Source organism: Takifugu flavidus, unplaced genomic scaffold, assembly GCF_003711565.1.
Source record: "Takifugu flavidus isolate HTHZ2018 unplaced genomic scaffold, ASM371156v2 ctg268, whole genome shotgun sequence".
Taxonomy (NCBI): domain Eukaryota; kingdom Metazoa; phylum Chordata; class Actinopteri; order Tetraodontiformes; family Tetraodontidae; genus Takifugu; species Takifugu flavidus.
In genome coordinates this window covers 23,379-44,363 of record NW_026621917.1, presented here as the reverse complement: position 1 = coordinate 44,363, position 20,985 = coordinate 23,379, and the positions used below count along the sequence as shown (strand labels likewise).

Sequence of the window (20,985 nt, the reverse complement as noted above, 5' to 3'; positions counted from 1 at the left end):
TGGGGAAATGCCACTGTGGCTGAGGAGGAAACAGTTGGCTGCTAATTACTGGATTCATTCAAGAGGTCAGAGGGATGAACATCTTACAAAGGGGGTTCTGCTAGTGAGTTGGGAGGAGACAGCACAAAAGGGGAGTTTTGGGTGGAAGGGTGATGAGGTGGCCAAGGATATGGGGGTGTATAACCATTAAAAGCAGGAGCAATGTTGACAGAGAAATTAATGATCAAAGTCAGAAGGCAAGAGTGTTGTGTGGGTAAAAGCAAATGAGCAGTGGCAACAGAGCGGGGAAACAGAGGTCAAGGGGAGGCATCTTCTTTCCAATACAAAGGAGGGACAATGCATCAAGGAGAAGGGAAAAGAGCAGGAAAGAGCAGGTTATAATAACAAGGTTAAGAATTAGGCAGAGCAACTTAGACAATATGCTATACATTGTGGAGAAGCATCCATCTATGTGAGCAGTGTCATGAACTGGAGACAACAGAACATGTGCTTTTAATATGTAGGCATAATAGTGAGGAAAGGAAGATGATGATGGATGGACTGAGGAAACTGGGAATGGTGGATGTGGATGAGCTGGGTAGAGAGTTCAGGCGGGAGGAAAGAGCTTTATAAATTTCTTACGTACTGGTCTAGTAAAAAGGATGGAAGGATGGATACGCTAGATAGAGGACCAGAAGGTGGCAGCTACAATATAGATGCCAACTGCCTTTAAAACCAAAAGAAATAGTAGAAGAAGAACAACAACAACAACAAGATGAAGCTCGGTAGGTTTGTCTGGTTCCGATCAGGACAAAAAGTAATGATGGGCAAATTAAGCTTTTGTGAATTCCCGAACCACTTGTAACGATTACTCGAAGTAATGTTTACCTGAAGTTGCAGTTCTAGCGCCCTCTCCTGGCGACCCGCGAGCCCTGCACTGCAGGGTTGGAGCCGCTATCGGTGACCGGGAGGCGGACACATGAGCTTTGTTTTGTTAAGGAGAAATGCTCGAAGAAAAGAAGAACGACCTCGGGACTTTCGTGGTACTGAACAAAGGCTCCGCCCACAAGGCGGTATCTTTCTCTCTTATTGGACCGCGACTGGCGCTTGACTATAAATGCCCCCCCCCACCCCCAGTTTGCAGTGAGATTCGTTGTCTTCGCGTTTTGGATCCGCTTTTAAGAGAATGTTTCAGATGAGGACAACAAGTGTTTAGCAACCTTCATTTACCGACCTTGATTCTAAGTTACTTTAACTCCATTGGAACTTCTCTTGTAGCCTTTGTGCAGACGTTGAAATTTGCTACCAGTGTGGAAAATGCACTTGATCAGTTTGCCTGCAGAAGGGAGGAGACAACAGAGAGGGAGGCAGACAGAACACTTCCCCCCGTGGCACACGAGGTCCAGCTCTTATTGAACTGCGACTGTCACGCCCATTTAAACCCCCGCGACACTCGTTTAGTTCGAGACGCGCTTTTAAAATAATCAGTCTGAAAATGCTCGAAGAAACGACCTCGGGACTTTCCTGGTACTGAACAAAGGCTCAGCCCACAGGCGGAATATTTCTCTCTTATTGTACCGCGACTGGAGCGTGACTATAAATGCCCCAACCTCAGTCTCAGCGCTTCTCAAATAGTGGGGCGCGCTGCGATGCCAGGGGGGCGCGTGTGACCCCGGAGAACATGTTATTTTATTTTATTTTTCCGTACTAGAATAAAGTGTAATTGCACATCCCGCGCGCACACACCACAGAGCAAGAGACAGGAAGTGCAGTGAACAAACCACCAAGAGACAGCATGAAAAAATACTTAACAGTGATGAAAAGAAAGGCGGAGAGAGACGGAGATAATGAGACAAACGAAAGGAAAGACCGGTGTGTTTACTGTGTCTAAAAATGTTGGCAGGACAGCATGAAGCCAAATAAATGAAGGCGTCACTTAAAGACATTACACCCCAGTCACGCTGATAACACTAACCCTGGTTAACCCTAACCCTGGTTAACCCTAACACTAACCCTAACCCTCACTTAAAGACATTACACCCCAGTCACGCTGATCAGCGGCTTGAGTTTTTTCGGCAAAAACGTGCCGAATATTGGCAACAGTCATCCCGCTTTGGTCTATATTTCTTTCTTTCTTTGTTTTCTTTAATATTAATAAGGATACAACGTTATGCAGAGGTGTACTTATAACAATTTCATAGACAAATGATACTAATTATAGTCAGGCGGGGGGGGCGCAAAATGTTTTCTTCTTCCTAGGGGGGGCGTAACAGAAAATAATTGAGAAGCACTGGTCTACATTGAGGTTACTTGTCGTCGCGATTTGGACCCGCTTTTAAGAGAATCGGTCTTTATCTGAACGAAGGCTCCGCCCACAATGCGGTATCCAGCTCTGTTAATGAACCGCGACTTTCTCGCTCATGCAAAACCCCCGCGACACTCGTCTAGTTTTAGACGCGCTTTTAAGAGAATCGGTCTTTATCACAAAGAACCCTCGTCATGGTTCTTCCAGACTGTTTCAGATGAGGACAGCAAGTGTTTAGCGACCTTCATTTAGGAAGATGAACATTTGTCTTGTTTTGGATCCTGCTCCCAGCAGCAGAATGCGGTAAGTTGAGGAAACTTTCTTTACACACACGTTCTGAGCGCTGTGTTGCGCTTTTCTCAGGTAGAAATAGAAAATCGACTTTTAAAGAACATTCAAAAACGCCCTTTGTTTTTGTTTAGCTCTGCAATAAAAACATGAATAGCGAATAATGCACCAGGAAGCTGGTGAAATACTTGAAGATATTTGGGCAGTGACACTATTCTAAACGCTAACATGGGCAACCGAACGAGGAAACTTCGCCGCATTCGTTTCCTGTGCGTGGTGCTGTTCCGAACTGAGCCGTTAGGGGGCGCAGCAGTACTGCACACTGAGACTTCCTGTTGCTGCAACCTCTGCTAAAGTACCTCTGCCCTGTGTGTGTGTGTGTGTGTGTGTGTGTGCGTACTTCAATATCACAGGCATATGCATGAAATAGTTGTCACTTGTTAAGGCATCTGTTGAAACACTGATTTAAACCTATTTCCACCATTTCACTGAAATTGTTTTCTTTATCAACATTTATTTGTCAACAAATACAGTAATTCAACATGAAAATTTACATTCAAAAATGATCAGGACCATTCAGCTGCAGCTACCTGGCTGAACTTTAACTAAAACCTACAAACACACCGTTACCAGCCTGCTGAAAACAAATGCATGAACAAGCTTGTCAAGATATTGTTTAGTCAGGAATCCTTTAATTCTTGCAATATTTTTTGGGTGTTAGTCAGCTCATTTTGTTGTCCTCATGTGGTTGTTGGTCTCAAACGGTCTCAAACTACCAAGAATGATCTCCCAGGTAACTGTCCAAACACAGATGTATTTTTTAGTTGTTGACTATCTGAGGATTTGCTTTGATTTTGATGCCTGCACACAGAGTACGAAGAGAGTGGAGATTAAACCTCTTTTCTTATTGGTGCCTGTTCAGGTACTGTAGTAAACCTTGTTTATATTCAGTTTATGAGGAATCTATTATGATATTTTGGGTTATTGTTGGGTCTTTTGACCTGTTTCTCATCCTGCTGCTCCATGTTTCCTTCACAGCTTGTGGAAAGAGGCTGTTTTTCATTCTGGTTGTTTGTTTTTAGTGGTGTTTTGTCCAGTTGAGTGTTGTGAAGAGGGATTATAGTAGGGGAACGAGGAAGCAGCCCTGAGGAGTTCTGGTGATCAGGATGAGAGGAGATGAGATGTGGGTTTTTATCCTGACATGTGGTGGTCTGGCTCAAAGAGGATCAATGATGATGATCAAAGAGATATTTTAGCTTTTTTTGATACCGTCCACCAATTTGAGCAGATACGACTCACAGCTTAAGGTTTAAAATAATTAACCATAATATTAAACTGTCTACATCTTTCAATATTAATTTGACAAAACCTGAGATTGTGATCAATTTATAACATGATTATTTTTGTCAGAACCGCTGATCCCACTGTGAGGGTCCAGAGTTTTGACTCCATTTGTTTGTGTGTTTCAGGTTCCCATTCTCTTGAGTTCTTGTCTACAGGACGTGTTCAGCCTGGATCTGGGCTCCATTTTGAACAAGTTACAGAGTTTGATGGAGTTGTGATCTCTCACTGTGACAGTGGGACACAACAAGAACACTTCAAACCCGTCCTGGAATCCCACAACTTACCTGGGACCTGCAGACCAGCATGTTATGATGTTTTTGATGCTCTCAAAGAGATTTCTAAATTCATCAATCACACACGGAGTAAGTTTGTAGCACATTTGCTTTATAACGTGTTTATTTTGTTGAAGATGAACTGAACATTTTACATAAAACAATCCTTGTAGATGTTCAGCGGCGGCGTGGCTGCATCACGTCAGACGAGAGGCTTGAATCTGCTTTTGACAACTGGGCAGTGAATGGAGAGGGTTTCATTCAGTTTGATGCTGGAGCTCAGAAATGGAAAGCCCTGTCTCCTTCTGCAGAAATGATTAAAGATTCGTGGAACAGCTATGAGGCTCAGAACTATTTCTTTGGACACTTCATCAATGAAGAATGTCCAGAAATGATCCATCAGATCAAATTAAGAGAAGTTGAGAAAAGAACAGGTGAATAAACACAAACATATATTTGTACTTGTATCTTTGTGAGGACTTACAGATTCATGAAATACCTGTTTTTTATGACACAGCATGTAAAATCTAACAACCACACAGATTTGGCTCATTGGACATAATTCAGGAATTAACCTGAACACATACAAAAGTATCTTTTCTTCCCCTGGCTGGTCCCACCCTGATCATCACCTTTTCTATCCTCCTGCAGATCTCCGTGTGTTTGCCAACCCTGTTGACAGAACCAAGGCATTGCTGAAGTGCCACGTCACCAGTACTGACAAATCAGTGCGTTCAGTGTCTCTGACTGAAGACGGGGCCCCCAAGGCAAACTGGATCACTGTAACTGGCGTTGCCTTCTGGGGATGGATCAGTGATCCTCATCCTGACAGCTGAGGTCCCCCTGATCCACCCCAACATCTATGGCTGTGTTGTCCAAACAGAAGACAGAACCATCACTGTCATGTGGGGTGAGAACTTTACATTTACATACTGCTGCATGATTGTTATTGAGTTGTGATCCAGGCTGCACACAGGCCAGTGGGATCTTATTGTTGCTGGGGGGGTCTGGTGTGTTGGGTACTCTGGTAAAAGTCCCTCATGAAGAAGCTCTGAAACGTTCCTGGTGATTCCCTGGTCTTTTCTGGCTGTTTCGATGCTGTTGAAACTTATTTTAGAGATTTTTCGGTCTCAACACGTTTTTTTTTCTTCCCATTTAATTAACAACATTTAACGTGCTTCATATGTTTCCAGAAAGAAACGAGCTACTACAGAGTTACAATTTGCTACAGGCAGTGGAATGTACAGAATCACCCTCTGCCAACAGGGGGCGCTGCAGCAGCTCAGCGCTCACCTTTCTATGGTTTTGGCACAGAATTAGTTTATTTATTAAACTTGTTCAAGTTTCAAATGATTGAGGTGTTTTGAAACATCTGATCTGAGAAATACTGGACTAGAGCTGTGTGAAAATAACAAATGTAACTGCTTCAATAGTGTAAATTGTGTCAGCTACATTTGTCAGCATCAACATTATTAGTTTACAGTCATAATTATTATTTTTATTACTGTGTTTTAATTAATAATGATGGATTTTCCCTTTCATTTCAGATGGAAACACACTTGATGGAAGAGAAATTCTTTACGCAACTGTTGATTGGCCATTGTGGAAAATTTTGACCATTGTTACATTTTCATGTGTTTTTCTTCTAATCTGCACAAAAGCAGTGGTGCTCAAACGTACGTTTCACTACTTTGTTGTGAAACATTTATGTCAGTCTATTGTTATGAACAGATCAACAAGTTTCTGAAGGCTTACACCTGACAGCATCTATTAATTGTGCTTCCATTTCCTTTCACCACAGACAATAAGAAGATCAAAAGAAGAAGAAAAAGAGAATTCCAGGAAGTAAGAGATAAATGAAGAAACTGAGAAAGAAAACCTAAGAATGTCCCTTGTAATGAAACCATTACAAGACCAAAAGATTAATTGAAGAGAATTTTATCCACCAGAGATTCAAACAGAAATAACATCTATCAGACGGAATATTTTACTCCCCATATTGAAGGTGCACCTCTGCAGATTTTGGACGCTGCTCTAACCTTCACTGACTGTTGAAAGTGAAACAGATGAGGCTTCAGTGCTAACAAAATCACTAGCAAACAGCAATCACAAACGATGGCTTGGAGGAATGTCCAGGGAAATAACAGAATAGAAGCGGAGACTGTCAGCACAGCCAGCAGCCGGGACGTCCCGCTGAGAGAGACAGAGAGACAGGGACTGTGCCATTTAATAGGCAGCACCCAGGCACAGCCCGTCACTCCACTGGGGACCTGTAAGACCCCAGTGTCCAGGAGGGGGCACTGGGGTTGTCCCGTTGACAAAAGGAAAAGAAGAAACTTACGAAAGGGCAGCTCTCTTGACAATTGTAAATGTTTTCATTGAAATAAACTTTTGAAAACCACAATTTAACACCAGAAGATGGAGACAGTGGGACAATAAAAATCAAAGTATATCTGTGATTTTTGCCTATGTGAATAGAAAAAAAGCCAGTGCTATGATGTTAGATCAATAAATGTGACAACTGTGTAATTATCCATTTTACAAATATGAATCTCAGTTCGAAAATCTTGTGTAAGATAAATAAAATAACTTCTAACATGTGAATTAAGAGGGCAATCATTCCACAATGAGAAAAACTCATTTCATTTCTTATAGTGGACATTCGGCAGGTTATAATCTCAGGTTCTGATCCAATAAATTAAAATAATCCCACACCAGTGTCATTCACTCATACGGAGCCATTGTTTGACCCTCCTTCATTAACGACTGTTGGCAGAAAGACTTGGGACTCAAAATCCTCCTGCTCAGTAGTTCAACCTGTTTCCATGTTGATAAGTCAGAACATCTACCAAGACAATGGGTTTGTCTGATGGTGTGTTTGAGTGACTTAACCTGTGAGCTTTGCACAGTGTACTAATATGCTGGCAATTAGCCTGAGCCACGATATGAAAACCAAATTGTTCAAATGGTCTCCCTGGAGTCCCCATCATGTGCTTTAGACCTTCCAAGTGTGTGTTTTTGTTCCTATGATGCCTGTGTGTCTGTTGACTTCAAAACAAAATCAGGTCCCCATTTCAAAACACCAGTTTTACTGTGTTGTACAGCAGAGAACTGTGTGTGCACGTTGGATACACTGTGGATGTGCATTTTAGCATTGCTATAGTGGGATTGATAATATTGCTTCCAGTCACAGCGTGTTCACGCCCCCATCAACGTGGTGATTGCCTCCCTGAAGACTGAAAACACCACTTCCTCTCACTTCCCTCCCCTCGTGCGCTGCTACACCAGCCTCTGCCACCTCTATTCTGGCCATTTTTGGTAACCCTGAGAAGTTTAATGCGAAACATGGTCATAAAAAAGGTTTTCCTAAAATTCTGAAACACTGTCTCGTGCCTTTTGGTGAGCTGAAACATTGGACCATTTTTTTAACACACACCTGGTTCACCAGACTATTCCTGGGGCAAAACTCCCCAGATTAGGGTTTTCAGCAACAACTTAATTTCATCTCCCAACTTTGCCACAATCGCCCTCTTGGGTTTTTGTTCCCTGATTGATTCCCATGTAAGATTATATTTGCCAGTTTGAACTTCTCAGATTTTAGGTCCGCCCTTTTGTTTCCTCTGCCTTCCCACTTAAAGTTTATATTCTAAACTTTGAGACTTGGTTGAACATTAACATCTGCTGGCAAAGTGCATGTTCTTTTTGACACACCCTTCACTTCCCCACCACTTTGGATACGACACTGACCTGTTGAGAACAAGCCGAGAACTTCGATGACAAATATTCTTGCCGTCCTGGACAATTAGCTAAAGTCTATATACATATATAGGACACACAAACAGATGCAACTGTGTCTGCACCTTCTAGAAACTTTGAGTATAGCAAAACACATCAGATTACCTTAGTGTATTGCTACTGAATTTGTTGCAATTCATGTGGCAGTTCAGTGGGTTTATCAGAACAACATCCAGAAGGCAGTAACTTGTAGTGATTCAGTATCAGCATTAACAAGCATCAAAACAGGAGCATCAAAAGCTCATCAAAATTTAGTAATCAACATATCAGAGTGGAGGAAATGTGCAGGGAAGGGGCTTTGTGTTGTGTTTCTGTGGACCCCAGCTCACATGGGGATCTTGAGGAATGAAAGGGCAGAGAGGTTGGCAAAGGAAGCAGAGAAGAGGAGCAGTGTTGACAGAGAAATTAAATGATCAAAGTCAGAAGGCAAGAGTGATGTGTGGGTAAAAGCAAATGAGCAGTGGCAACAGAGTGGGGAAACAGAGGTCAAGGGGAGGCATCTTCTTTCCAATACAAAGGAGGGACAATGCATCAAGGAGAAGGGAAAAGAGCAGGTTATAATAACAAGGTTAAGAATTAGGCAGAGCAACTTAGACAATATGCTATACATTGTGGAGAAGCATCCATCTATGTGAGCAGTGTCATGAACTGGAGACAACAGAACATGTGCTTTTAATATGTAGGCATAATAGTGAGGAAAGGAAGATGATGATGGATGGACTGAGGAAACTGGGAATGGTGGATGTGGATGAGCTGGGTAGAGAGTTCAGGTGGGAGGAAAGAGCTTTATAAATTTCTTACGTACTGGTCTAGTAAAAAGGATGGAAGGATGGATACGCTAGATAGAGGACCAGAAGGTGGCAGCTACAATATAGATGCCAACTGCCTTTAAAACCAAAAGAAATAGAACAACAACAACAACAAGATGAACATCGGTAGATTTGTCTGGTTCCGATCAGGACAAAAAGTAATGATGGGCAAATTAAGCTTTTGTGAATTCCCGAACCACTTGTAATGATTACTCGAAGTAATGATTACCTGAAGTTGCAGTTCTAGCGCCCTCTCCTGGCGACCCGCGAGCCTTGCACTGCAGGGTTGGAGCCGCTATTGGTGACCGGGAGGCGCACACATGAGCTTTGTTTTGTTAAGGAGAAAATGCTGGTAAAATATGCCATAGCTTGGGTATTCTTGTATAATTGTGGACTCGGTTTTTATTGAGGTACATTATTTTTTCCCACAGTATTGAGATTTAACCAGTTTCTTTTTTGCTCACAATTTCTCCACATCTGGAGAATATTCTTCTGCAGGGTACAGTAGATGCTGGCATGGCGGGGTGGAGAGAGTGGAACGGTTCACGACAACGCCACCCGGGGAGTTTCACCCCAGGAACTAACCGGAAAACAGGCACGCGCAGATAGGTTCTATTCCAGAGGCAGCAGAGACAGGATTGAGGGTTAGGCACTACAATTTTATTTAATCCAATACTCAACAAAATATAACTCTGCTGTATAATAGTTAAATTAACAAAAGGGGTGGACAGGGCTGGGGCCCCACCGGCAGGTAAAACTCAATTAGGGGAGATAAACAAACTAAAAACACCCGTGCTACTGCAAACAAAACCACACACGAGGGGTGATGAAAACGCCCTCCACCAGGGGTTGGGTCCCCGCCGTGGCCCGCAGCACCTGTCCACAAAGAAAAGGAAAACATTAAATTTACAATGATAAACATCAGACGCGACGAGCGCACGCGCACACACACAGGCAAATAAATGGTGACCAGGTCGTCTAAAAGAACAACGTCAACCAAGAAACGAAAAGCAACAAAACCTAAAAAAGTAAATATAAATTGATACAATTTACACAATGTTAGAGTCTAAAATTTAGGCAAAAGCTCCGTGGTCGCCTCGGCGGCACCACCACGTCTCAGCGCCGTTTCTCCGAGCAAAGGGGAGCGAGGGGAGGGGGAGAGGGAGAGAGAATCCCGAACCAAAGGACCGAGCCAAAGCAGCAGTGGGTCCAGTACGCGAGGTAGTCCGTGCCGACTGTTTGGTGGCGCCACCACTCCGTGAGGGGTTCCCGCTGGGGCAACGCGACCCACTGACGCCAGCCGGCAGCCAACTGCAGCAAGAACAGCCCCATTAACATTTATCAACCGAGTGAGTGGGGGAGTCAGTGACGCGCATTGCTGCGCCTTACCTGCCCAGGGCAAACTAGCGCGCGTGCCCTCACGGCAAAGCGCTCTAGGCGGGAGGAAGCACCAACCTTCTTGGCGCTGCCAGACAGCTCGCGCTGTGAAACAGTTTCTGTTGGTCGAACCGCCCAGATAAGCCGCAACCCCGCCGTACCGTCGAAGAGGGAAAACAACTAACGCCAGCTGGAGGCAGTGCCTTATATAAACCTTTTCTCCCCACCCACCAATTAAGGCACTACCTCCATATGGCACCTGTTCGGAGGGCAGGCCACGCCCTGCCACACATGGAACCAACCAGGAAGAGATCTCAAGTCTGGGACCACTTTGAAATGGTGCCGCCGAACAAGGTAAGTGTTACAAACGTATTTTTCAACTCTTATTCACACAGTAACAAATAACAAACCACACACACATCTCATTTTTAATTTGCAGGTGAAGTGTTTGCTTTGTTCCCGACATATAATAATAACACGTCATCAATGATGAGGCATTACCGAGGCAAACATGAGAATGAAGCTGGTGCTGCTGTGATGACGTTTCCACCAGGTGAGTGGGTGCTGTTCCAGGCAATATTAAGAGTAACTTTTAAACTTTACTGCGCAGGTTTGGGTGTATAGAATTAGTTAATTAACTAAATTAATCTTGTTCTGCTAACTTCCATATTTTATGTAGCAGGAAGCAGGAGCTTGATGAAGCTCTAGTGGATTTCATAGTGAAAGATTCCCAGCCTTTCACTGTGGTGTCTGATCCTGGCTTCCGTGCTCTGGTGGCTAAACTGGATCCCACATGCACCCTTCCATCAAGGCAGACAGTTAAAGTCATGGTGGAGAGGAGGGAAGTGGAAGAAAAGGAGAAGGCCAAGGCAGCCCTGCAGAATGTTGACAGTGTCAGCTTGACCGCAGATATGTGGACTTCCATCAACATGGATGCGTATCTCGCTGTCACCTGTCATGCTATTCATGCAGGTGAACTCTCCACCACCCTGGTGGGAGTTCGGCCTTTTCCTATCAGTCACACAGCAGAGAGAACGTCGCTGGAACTGCTCGAGAGCTTTTAAGGGAATGGGCTCTTGAAGAGAAGGTGAGGTGCTTGGTGACTGATGCTGCAGCAAATATTCTGCGGGTGCAGCAAATATTCTGCGGGTGCAGCACGCCGTCTGCCTGGCTCACGCACTAAACTTAACTGTCAAAAAGGCCATGGATGCTACTCCTGGGCTAGATAATATAAGATCAAAAACGAGGCGGATGATCACCTATTTTAAATCAAGCACCACCGCTAAAGAGAAGCTGCAGCAGATCCAGGTGCAAATGGGCCGTCCTGTCACAAAACTAATAATTGAAGTAGACACAAGATGGAATAGCACCTATGAGATGCTGCAGCGTCTTTATGAGCAGAGGGATGCAGCTGCCGCTGCTCTGACCACTCTGCCCACAGATTTGGACCTATTGACTGCAAATGACTTTGAGTGTGCATCTGAGTGTAGGAAGATACCGTCACCTTTTCATGCTGCCACCGTAGAGCTCTCACATGAAAAGAGGGTGTCGGGATCAAAAATAACACCCCTGATAAAAATGCTGAAGCATGCTTTGAGTGAGCTGATGGCACAGAACTCAAACAAAATGGCAAAAGACCTTGGCATAAACCTCAATAGAATTATGAATGAAACTCAGTGGGATAGAAACCACAAGCATCTTCTCTTATCATCATTACTTGACCCAAGATTTAAAACACTCGGATTCCAAAGCCCTTCAAATGCCGAGTCAGCTGTGCACCGGTTAAAGTCGGAGTGTGCGGCATTGTTGCGTAATGCACCCACCCAAGAGGACCCGCCATCCACTTCAACAGCACAGCCAGAACCAGCTGCTTCTTCCCAAGGTACAAAAATGATAGAATTTGGATCAATAGATTATTTGCATTGATTCATGTTCAGACTAAACTTTATGTAATGTTTTATTTTGAGTCATTGATCCGTGGAAGCTGTTGGACAGGGATGCTGAAGAAGCAAGAGCGTCCAGGAATGCCACCGCTGATGCCATAGTGGAGGTGCAGCGTTATCTGTCAGCCCCTCCACTTGAACGATCACAGGACCCTCTGGTGTACTGGACGACAAACAAAGCCCGATACCCAAACCTGTACCACCTGGCAAAACCAGTACCTCGCAACACCAGCATCCTCTGTGCCCTGCGAGAGGGTGTTTTCTAAAGCGGGGAAATGGTTTCAAAAAAGAGAAACCGCCTCAAACCCTCGACTGTGGAGAAACTGTTGTTTTTAAATAAAAATGCATAAGCACACCAGTTCACCCAAGCACCTTAGGCCCATACCCCCCATCTGTTGCTAAAATAGCAATAAAACACCATTGCTGTCTGTCAAGAATACAAGAAGAAAGAGCAGGTCCCACGAGACCAAGACACAAATTATGTTGCTAGAAATTGATCATTTTAAATCCGGTTATCAGGAGTTTATGTGCTAAAATTCCAAACTGTCCGAAGGCGGTGTCAGTGAATCACGTGTTTGGACCCAGAGGTCACCTCTCTGGGGGGGATTTCCTGGTGCTGAACGAAGGCTCCACAATGATGTATCCAGCTCTCTTTTTGAATTACCGTACGACTTTCTCCCTCATTCAAATTCCCGCGACACTCGTCTAGTTTGAGACCCGCTTTTAAGAGAATCGGTCTTTATCACAAAGAACCCTCGTCATGGTTCTTCCAGACTGTTTCAGATGAAGACAACAAGTGTTTAGCGACCTTCATTTAGGAAGATGAACATTTGTCTTCTGTTTTGGATCCTGCTCCCAGCAGCAGAATGCGGTAAGTTGAGGAAACTTTCTTTACACACACGTTCTGAGCGCTGTGTTGCGCTTTTCTCAGGAAGAAATAGACAATCGACTTTTCAAGACCATTCAAAAACGCCCTTTGTTTTTGTTTAGCTCTGCAATAAAAACATCAATAGCAAATAATGCACCAGGAAGCTGGTGAAATACTTGAAGATATTTGGGCAGTGACACTATTCTAAACGAAAATAGTGCCAACCGAACGAGGCTTGCGCAGTGATTTCGTTTCAGCGCGTCGGAGGCGTTCCTGACTGAGCAGTGACTCAAACCGAAAGCGCAGCAGTACTGCACACTTAGACTTCCGGTTGATAAAACCTTTGCTAAAGTACCTCTGCCCTGTGTATTTTAATATTTAATACTTATTTAATAATTTTAATATCACAGGCATATGCATGAAATAGTTGTCACTTGTTGATAAGGCATCTGTTGAAACATTGATTTAAACCTATTTCCACCATTTCACTGAAATTGTTTTCTTTATCAACATTTATTTGTCAAGAAATACAGTAATTCAACATGAAAATTTACATTCAAAAATGATCAGGACCATTCAGCTGCAGCTACCTGGCTGAACTTTAACTAAAACCTGCAAACACACCGTTACCAGCCTGCTGAAAACAAATGCATGAACAAGCTGGTCAAGATATTGTTTAGTCAGGAATCCTTTAATTCTTGCAATATTTTTGGGTGTTTTTTGGGTGTTAGTCAGCTCATTTTGTTGTCCTCATGTGGTTGTTGGTCTCAAACTGTCCAACTACAAACTACCAAGAATGATCTCCCAGGTAACTGTCCAAACACAGATGTATTTTTTAGTTGTTGACTATCTGAGGATTTGCTTTGATTTTGATGCCTGCACACAGAGTACGAAGAGAGTGGAGATTAAACCTCTTTTCTTATTTGTGCCTGTTCAGGTGCTGTAGTAAACCTTGTTTATATTCAGTTTATGAGGAATCTATTATGATATTTTGGGTTATTGTTGGGTCTTTTGACCTGTTTCTCATCCTGCTGCTCCATGTTTCCTTCACAGCTTGTGGAAAGAGGCTGTTTTTCATTCTGGTTGTTTGTTTTTAGTGGTGTTTTGTCCAGTTGAGTGTTTGTGAAGAGGATTATAGTAGGGGAACGAGGAGAGGAAGCAGCCCTGAGGAGTTCTGGTGATCAGGATGAGAAGAGATGAGATGTGGGTTTTTATCCTGACATGTGGTGGTCTGGCTCAGAGAGGATCAATGATGATGATCAAAGAGATGTTTTAGCTTTTTTGATACCGTCCACCAATTTGAGCAGATACGACTCACAGCTTAAGGTTTAAAATAATTAACCATAATATTAAACTGTCTACATCTTTCAATATTAATTTGACAAGACCTGAGATTGGGATCAATTTATAACATGATTATTTTTGTCAGAACCGCTGATCCCACTGTGAGGGTCCAGAGTTTTGACTCCATTTGTTTGTGTGTTTCAGGTTCCCATTCTCTTGAGTTCTTGTCTACAGGACGTGTTCAGCCTGGATCTCGGCCCCATTTTGAACAAGTTACAGAGTTTGATGGAGTTGTGATCTCTCACTGTGACAGTGGGACACAACAAGAACACTTCAAACCCGTCCTGGAATCCCACAACTTACCTGGGACCTGCACAGCAGCATTTTATGATGTTTTTGATGCTCTCAAAGCGATTTCTAAATTCATCAATCACACACGGAGTAAGTTTGTAGCACATTTGCTTTATAACGTGTTTATTTTGTTGAAGATGAACTGAACATTTTACATAAAACAATCCTTGTAGATGTTCAGCGGCGGCGTGGCTGCATCACATCAGACGAGAGGCTTGAATCTGCTTTTGACAACTGGGCAGTGAATGGAGAGGGTTTCATTCAGTTTGATGCTGGAGCTCAGAAATGGAAAGTCCTGTCTCCTTCTGCAGAAATGATTAAAGATTCGTGGAACGGCTATGAGACTGAGTGTTTGGACAATTCATCAGGAGATACTGTCCAGAAATGATCCATCAGATCAAATTAAAAGAAATAGAAAAAAGAACAGGTGAATAAACACACACATATATTTGTACTTGTATCTTTGTGAGGACTTACACAGATTCATGAAAACCTGTTTTTTACGACACAGCATGTAAAATCTAACAACCACACAGATTTGGCTCATTGGACATAATTCAGGAATTAACCTGAACACATACAAAAGTATCTTTTCTTCCCCTGGCTGGTCCCACCCTGATCATCACTTTTCTATCCTCCTGCAGATCTCCGTGTGTTTGCCAACCCTGTTGACAGAACCAAGGCATTGCTGAAGTGCCACGTCACCAGTACTGACAAATCAGTGCGTTCAGTGTCTCTGACTGAAGACGGGGCCACCAAGGCAAACTGGATCACTGTAACTGGCCCGTTGCCTTCTGGGGATGGATCAGTGATCCTCATCCTGACAGCTGAGGTCCCCCTGATCCACACCAACATCTATGGCTGTGTTGTCCAAACAGAAGACAGAACCATCGCTGTCATGTGGGGTGAGAACTTTACATTTACATACTGCTGCATGATTGTTATTGAGTCATGATCCAGGCTGCACACAGGCCAGTGGGATCTTATTGTTGCTGGGGGGGTTCTGGTGTGTTGGGTACTCTGGTAAAAGTCCCTCATGAAGAAGCTCTGAAACGTTCCTGGTGATTCTCTGGTCTTCCTCCATCTGAAAGCAGACCTTTGGATCTTTTCTGGCTGAGATTACAGCAGTGGTGGTCATTAACTCTGTCAGAAACGTCTGTTTCGATGCTGTTAAAACTTATTTGAGAATTTTTTTATGTCTCGCCACAAGTTTTTTGCCCATTTAATTAACAACATTTAACGTGCTTCACATGTTTCCAGAAAGAAACGAGCTACTACAGAGTTACAATTTGGTACAGGCAGTGGAGTGCGCAGAATCACTCTCTGCCAGCAGGGGGCGCTGCAGCAGCAGCTCAGCACCCACCTTTCTATCGTCTTGGCACAGAATTATCAGTGCGCAACGTTGAGCTTCAGTCTGTGTCCAGGCCTCAGACAACTGTCGGCATGTCACGTTGGTCCAGACAGTTAATAAATGTAACAGTTGAAATACTCTAAATAGAGTCAGTTACACTTTCTGTTATTGAGCACAGCTTTCAAAATATTAAAAATAGTTTATTACAATAACACATGACGACATGCTGCATAGAGTAAAGTATGGCCAGTTTGGTGATTGCAATAATCATGTTTTGTTGTTTATACTCTTTTATGAGCAGATGGAAACACACTTGATGGACAACACATCCTTTATGCAGGTGTCCCGATGAAGTTTTGGATTATTATCGGCATCATCTTTGTTTGTTGTTTAATCTCCGTAATGACTCTTTTGTGTAAGTCTCACTTCTTTGATTGTAACTTTCAAGTCAGTCTGTGAGCTGATATTTTACTATTGTGGCCCTGCATTAATAGAATGTTAATGATGTTTCTTGTGAAATACACCTGTCAGCATCTATTAATTGTTCCTTCATTTTATTTCTTCATAGGCACAAGGCAGAAAAAGTGGTGAGGAAACTTTTCTCATGAGCCCATTGAGAATAACTGGGGGAAGATGGATTTTATCCACGGAGGACTTGAGCAGAGACGACATCAATGATCCAGGATGTTTTACTCTTCATGCTGAAAGTGCACGTCTATAGAAACGTGTAGACCTGAACAGAGGATCCAAAGTCACATGTGCTGTAATATTTGGACTGTGTTGTCATCCAGTAGCAGAGCTTTGGGACTTATGCTGCTGACACGGGTCTAACCTTCACTGACTGTCATCTTTTTTAAGAAGCCAAGAAGCCAAACTATGGAAAACTTTAGCACTTTGACCCTAAATTCAGTATTAATGATCTTGAACTTCTTAAATCAGAGCTTAACACTCATCTTTCAAAACTACCTTTAAACACCTCATAATGCTGTCACTTTATGTCTGGTTTCATGTATTTTGTGTTATTTACTCATTCATCTCTCCTTTATTTTGTTTGCATCATCTTTATTTATTTTATGTAAAACACTGGTTACTTATTTCGACATTGTAAAAATCTTATGTTGTTGAATGTATGATGACTTTATTTCTGTTTCTGAAAGACTGGTTTCAGTTACATCCTTGGTGAAGTTGAAATTTAACTCTGAAGTTCTTCCTTGAAGAATCTAACAAATTCATGTGAAACTGGTCGACTAATATTGTGTGTAAAATAGTAAACTGTTTAACAGTGTTTGTAACTAACTTGCAGGACCTGATGTGTGAAGTCCTTAAGAGTTTCTATTTTTTCCATTATTAAATACAGTATTTGTAAATATTGTATGTTTTTACTTCCTGCAATAAATGAGTTTTAATTTTAAGAGCTTGTGTGATAATGTTTATTTTCATTTACATGAGGAAATGTCTGATTAGATGAGGTGGTTAACATTGTCTCATCACAGCAACAAGGTTGTGGGTTCCAATCCCCTGGGATCGCAACTTTATCAGTGCAGTTTGGAAGTTCTCCCAGGATGTTTCATGAAATGACCACTGACTCTTTTAGTTCATTTGTGTTTTACCCATTTTGAAAAAAACAACTTTAATTTGGCCAGTCAAAGCTATACAGGCTGAATATATGTCAATTATTCAAGGGATGAAACACAACTGGACATTAATCGGATTGATTCATTTCATGTTTGTCATTTGAATCTGGAAGCAGTTGAGTCCAGACAAGTCACATGTGATGCATATTTGATCAAAGGAGTAGAACAAGGACACTTACGGGAGATTGGAATGTACTTGGTAGCTTGCAAACTTAGTGCTGGAACAGTGCTTGATTGAGGATGTTTCACAAGCGCGAGGAAGCAAGGACTAATGGGTCTGCATTTTGAGAAATGGTTGATGATTGTTCTCAATCATCCAGGTCGAAAAGAATTCTTGGCTCAAGGAAGTTCACCTGAACTTTGTTTTCACCTCTTATCTGAGAGGCTTCTTCAATTGTAAATGAACTAGTGGGAATCCCACAGTTGTGCTGTGCTGAGTCACTGAGCGTTATTGTTCATGCTCATGAGGGTCAGTGGTAATTTGCTTTGCTTTGCTTTCTTCAAATAAGTGTCCCTTATCTTTTGGGTGTAGCTGGATGGGCAAATCCTGACCTGAGGAGTTGGCGTTGCATCTGTACAGTGGTTGTTTAGTCTCACCAATGTACAGATCTATAGATTGTTTCTGGGCCCAATCGTAAATATAACTGGTAAAAAAGTTCAGGAACATATGATACAGAATAATGCAAGGTTTTAAACCTAGTGTATTTTATTGTTATTGCCATAATTTCCCTTTTCTTTCAGATGGAAAAACACTTCCTGGTGTTAATTGGACATTTTTGGCTCCCATTTTGGTTTCATGTGTTCTTTTAATCTGCGCAACAGCACGGATGCTCAAATGTAAGTCTCACTACTTTTGTTGAAACACTCATCAGTCTGTCAGCTGATATTTTGGTATTAATGTTTCAATAATTAGCCTTATGATCAGATCAATGTTTGTTATGAAATATATCTGCCAACATGTATTATTTGTGCCTCCATTTGTGTTTCACAATAGTCAAGAAGTGGATTGTTTCAAGTGATGAAGAACAACCACCAGTATCTTTAAGGAGTGATGAATTGATGGATAACCAGAAGAATGAATATTTGTCAAGATTGGACGAGAGACAAATGCTATGATCCAGAATATTTTTATTCTCCATATTAAAGTTGCCCCGTGTAATACAACTGAGCAGGGGATCAAAACACAAACATTTGCAGTGAACCGGCTTTAACGTTCACATTTACGACACTTTCAAACAGAGCAGTACATTAAACAGAACATACAGGTGAAGTCACAACAGTGATCAGGTGTAAAAAGCTAAAGAAACTTTATTTTTATGTTCTTTTCCCTGTGACCTTTTATCTATTATGTAAGCACTTTGGTTTCCTATTTAGACATTATAAAGCACTACACAAATAACTATTTCTATGTTAATGTAACATGACCACCAAACTACTGTTTAGTGAACCGTTTACTTAAACATTAATTTATTTCTTTGAGAGACTGATGATCAAATGTAACTCATTTTCTTTGGATGATGTCATGTGGTACCAAGAATGTTGTCAATAAACGATTAATTTTAATTTAATGAAACTGAATATCAAAATAAATGTACATACTTGTTAAGATCTTCTTTTACAGTATTAACTGTCTTTATACTAAGATTGTCTTATTTTTACCTTCATTAGAAGAATAGTTTATATTTTATATCAAGAGGCAGAATTTTTATTTACTCCAGATTATAAAGAACAACTTGATTAGACTTATTTTTACACATAAAATAAACATTTATTCGTGAGAAATAATGATATATATGTATATTTTTGTAACAATTTTCACGTAGATTGTTTTTTAAGATCTTTCACAAAAATAAGGCTCGAGTGATTTGTATCAGTATCCTGAATTAGTCTAAAGTGTGTTCCTTTAAAAACACGTGCAACAAAGATGAAAAAGAAAGACATCGGACAGAAATGATCTACAACTAATTTATTGGCCTATCAGAGCGCTGCCAGATTAATAAATTATTGTTCACCCAGGTAATAATGACTTTTATGGCTTTTCAAAAAAGCATCCACAGAAACTTCAGTGACGATATTTTCATGTCACCTTCGTATTATTATTGTCACATTCTACTAAATTTGTTTGGTAACATATGAAAACTCAAACACTTTCAAGATCTTAAATGATCCTAAAAGATCTTTAACATCTCAACATGTCTCTAAACTACAGACATCACCTTTTTTAATACATTCAGTGAGAAGACATAAATGCATTGTTGTCAAACTTAGAAGAAGAATCAGTATCAGGGTTTCCTGCAGAATAGGATTTAGTAGTTATTTTCAGGAGGACAAAACAAAAGCGCCATTTAATGCTACGGTATTCATTAAAAACCAGTAGTAACAAGTACTCAGGCAAAATCAAATCAAACAGTAAACTTCAGATGTTTTATGACATTCCAGACGCTATTCTGTAGGACCTCCAATATCTGTTTAGTAATAACTGCTATCTGCTCGTTGTGGAGGCTGATGATGTCTGACCAAGATCTCCCCTGAGAAAACACAGACCAGCAGCTCAGCCTTCCAGAGAGAAGATGGAGCAGTTACAGAAGGAACAGGGGATGTTAAACTAGTACGGAATTAAAATGTCAATATAGAACATATTTCAACCAGTGAAGAGCAGGCAGCCAGGCTAAAGCAGCAAGAATGTAGCTCAGAGGAACAGAATTATACTTTGTTCAACGATGGAACATTTATCACTTCAATTAAGGAAAAAATAAAAAACAAACAAACAACAACAACCCTACAAAGTTATACTTATTAATTGTTCGTCACTTAAGTTTATGAAGAACATTTCACGTCTCGGTAAAATAAAAGTAAGGCGGGATCCAACTATTACACCCACTTCCGGTGTTTACTGCGTGATAAAGGTTCAAAAAGTAACGATCGTACAATCAGAAAAATCGTGACGGTGTTCTGAAGACGTTTGGTTCCCCAGCGCTGGAGAGACAACTTCATCTTTTCTCCTCTTTTGGATGCACAACAACATCAACAACAACATCGACAGCAAATAATTATGGACTTTTATTTGGGAAACGCAACTGCAGGAGATGAAGTTCTGTCTTTTGCTTTACTGGGTTTTGCTGCGTCGAACACTTGAACAGATTCCCGAGAGAAGTTCCATGGACATCCAAAGATTTAAGACTGACTGAGCCATGATCCACAACCACGTTTAAATATTAATAATAAAATACTGGCTAAAGACAGGAAAACGTACAAAAAAGAGAACATTTTATGGTTTGCTCTGGAGACCCGGAGAAGCTGCTGCAGATTGTCTATGCGGGGCAGCCCTGGCATCACTTAGCACTGGCATAGTGCCTTTCACTGCTGATGACTGTGCAGCAATCAA

The 20,985-nt window shown here is 41.7% G+C and overlaps 1 protein-coding gene and 3 long non-coding RNA genes across 4 annotated transcripts; 2 read left to right on the top strand and 2 right to left on the bottom strand.

The window, feature by feature from the left end:
- Positions 1-2,340: 2,340 nt before the first annotated feature.
- On the top strand, positions 2,341-7,880 carry LOC130520031 (uncharacterized). The gene is made up of 6 exons (XR_008948604.1): positions 2,341-2,587; positions 4,042-4,278; positions 4,362-4,622; positions 4,840-5,098; positions 5,736-5,864; positions 5,990-7,880. It is a non-coding gene; the product is annotated as an uncharacterized LOC130520031 (long non-coding RNA).
- Positions 4,280-4,961, bottom strand: LOC130520032 (uncharacterized). Its single transcript, XR_008948605.1, has 2 exons — positions 4,821-4,961; positions 4,280-4,493 (listed from the first exon to the last, which is right to left on the bottom strand). It is a non-coding gene; the product is annotated as an uncharacterized LOC130520032 (long non-coding RNA).
- A 1,550-nt stretch (positions 7,881-9,430) lies between the features above and the next one.
- Positions 9,431-10,526, bottom strand: LOC130520030 (uncharacterized). The gene is made up of 2 exons (XR_008948603.1): positions 10,182-10,526; positions 9,431-9,668 (listed from the first exon to the last, which is right to left on the bottom strand). It is a non-coding gene; the product is annotated as an uncharacterized LOC130520030 (long non-coding RNA).
- A 505-nt stretch (positions 10,527-11,031) lies between these two features.
- On the top strand, positions 11,032-12,646 carry LOC130520027 (uncharacterized). The gene is made up of 3 exons (XM_057023582.1): positions 11,032-12,051; positions 12,137-12,327; positions 12,632-12,646. Exons 1-3 carry the CDS (start codon positions 11,373-11,375, stop codon positions 12,644-12,646), a joined length of 885 nt encoding a protein of 294 aa, XP_056879562.1. The 5' UTR covers positions 11,032-11,372.
- Positions 12,647-20,985: the final 8,339 nt, after the last annotated feature.

Coding starts and splice junctions, on each gene's coding strand:
- LOC130520027 (XM_057023582.1), top strand. CDS start 11,373: ATGGATGCTACTCCTGGGCTAGATAATATAAGATCAAAAACGAGGCGG. Junction 12,052..12,136: donor ACCAGCTGCTTCTTCCCAAG/GTACAAAAATGA, acceptor TTTTATTTTGAG/TCATTGATCCGTGGAAGCTG.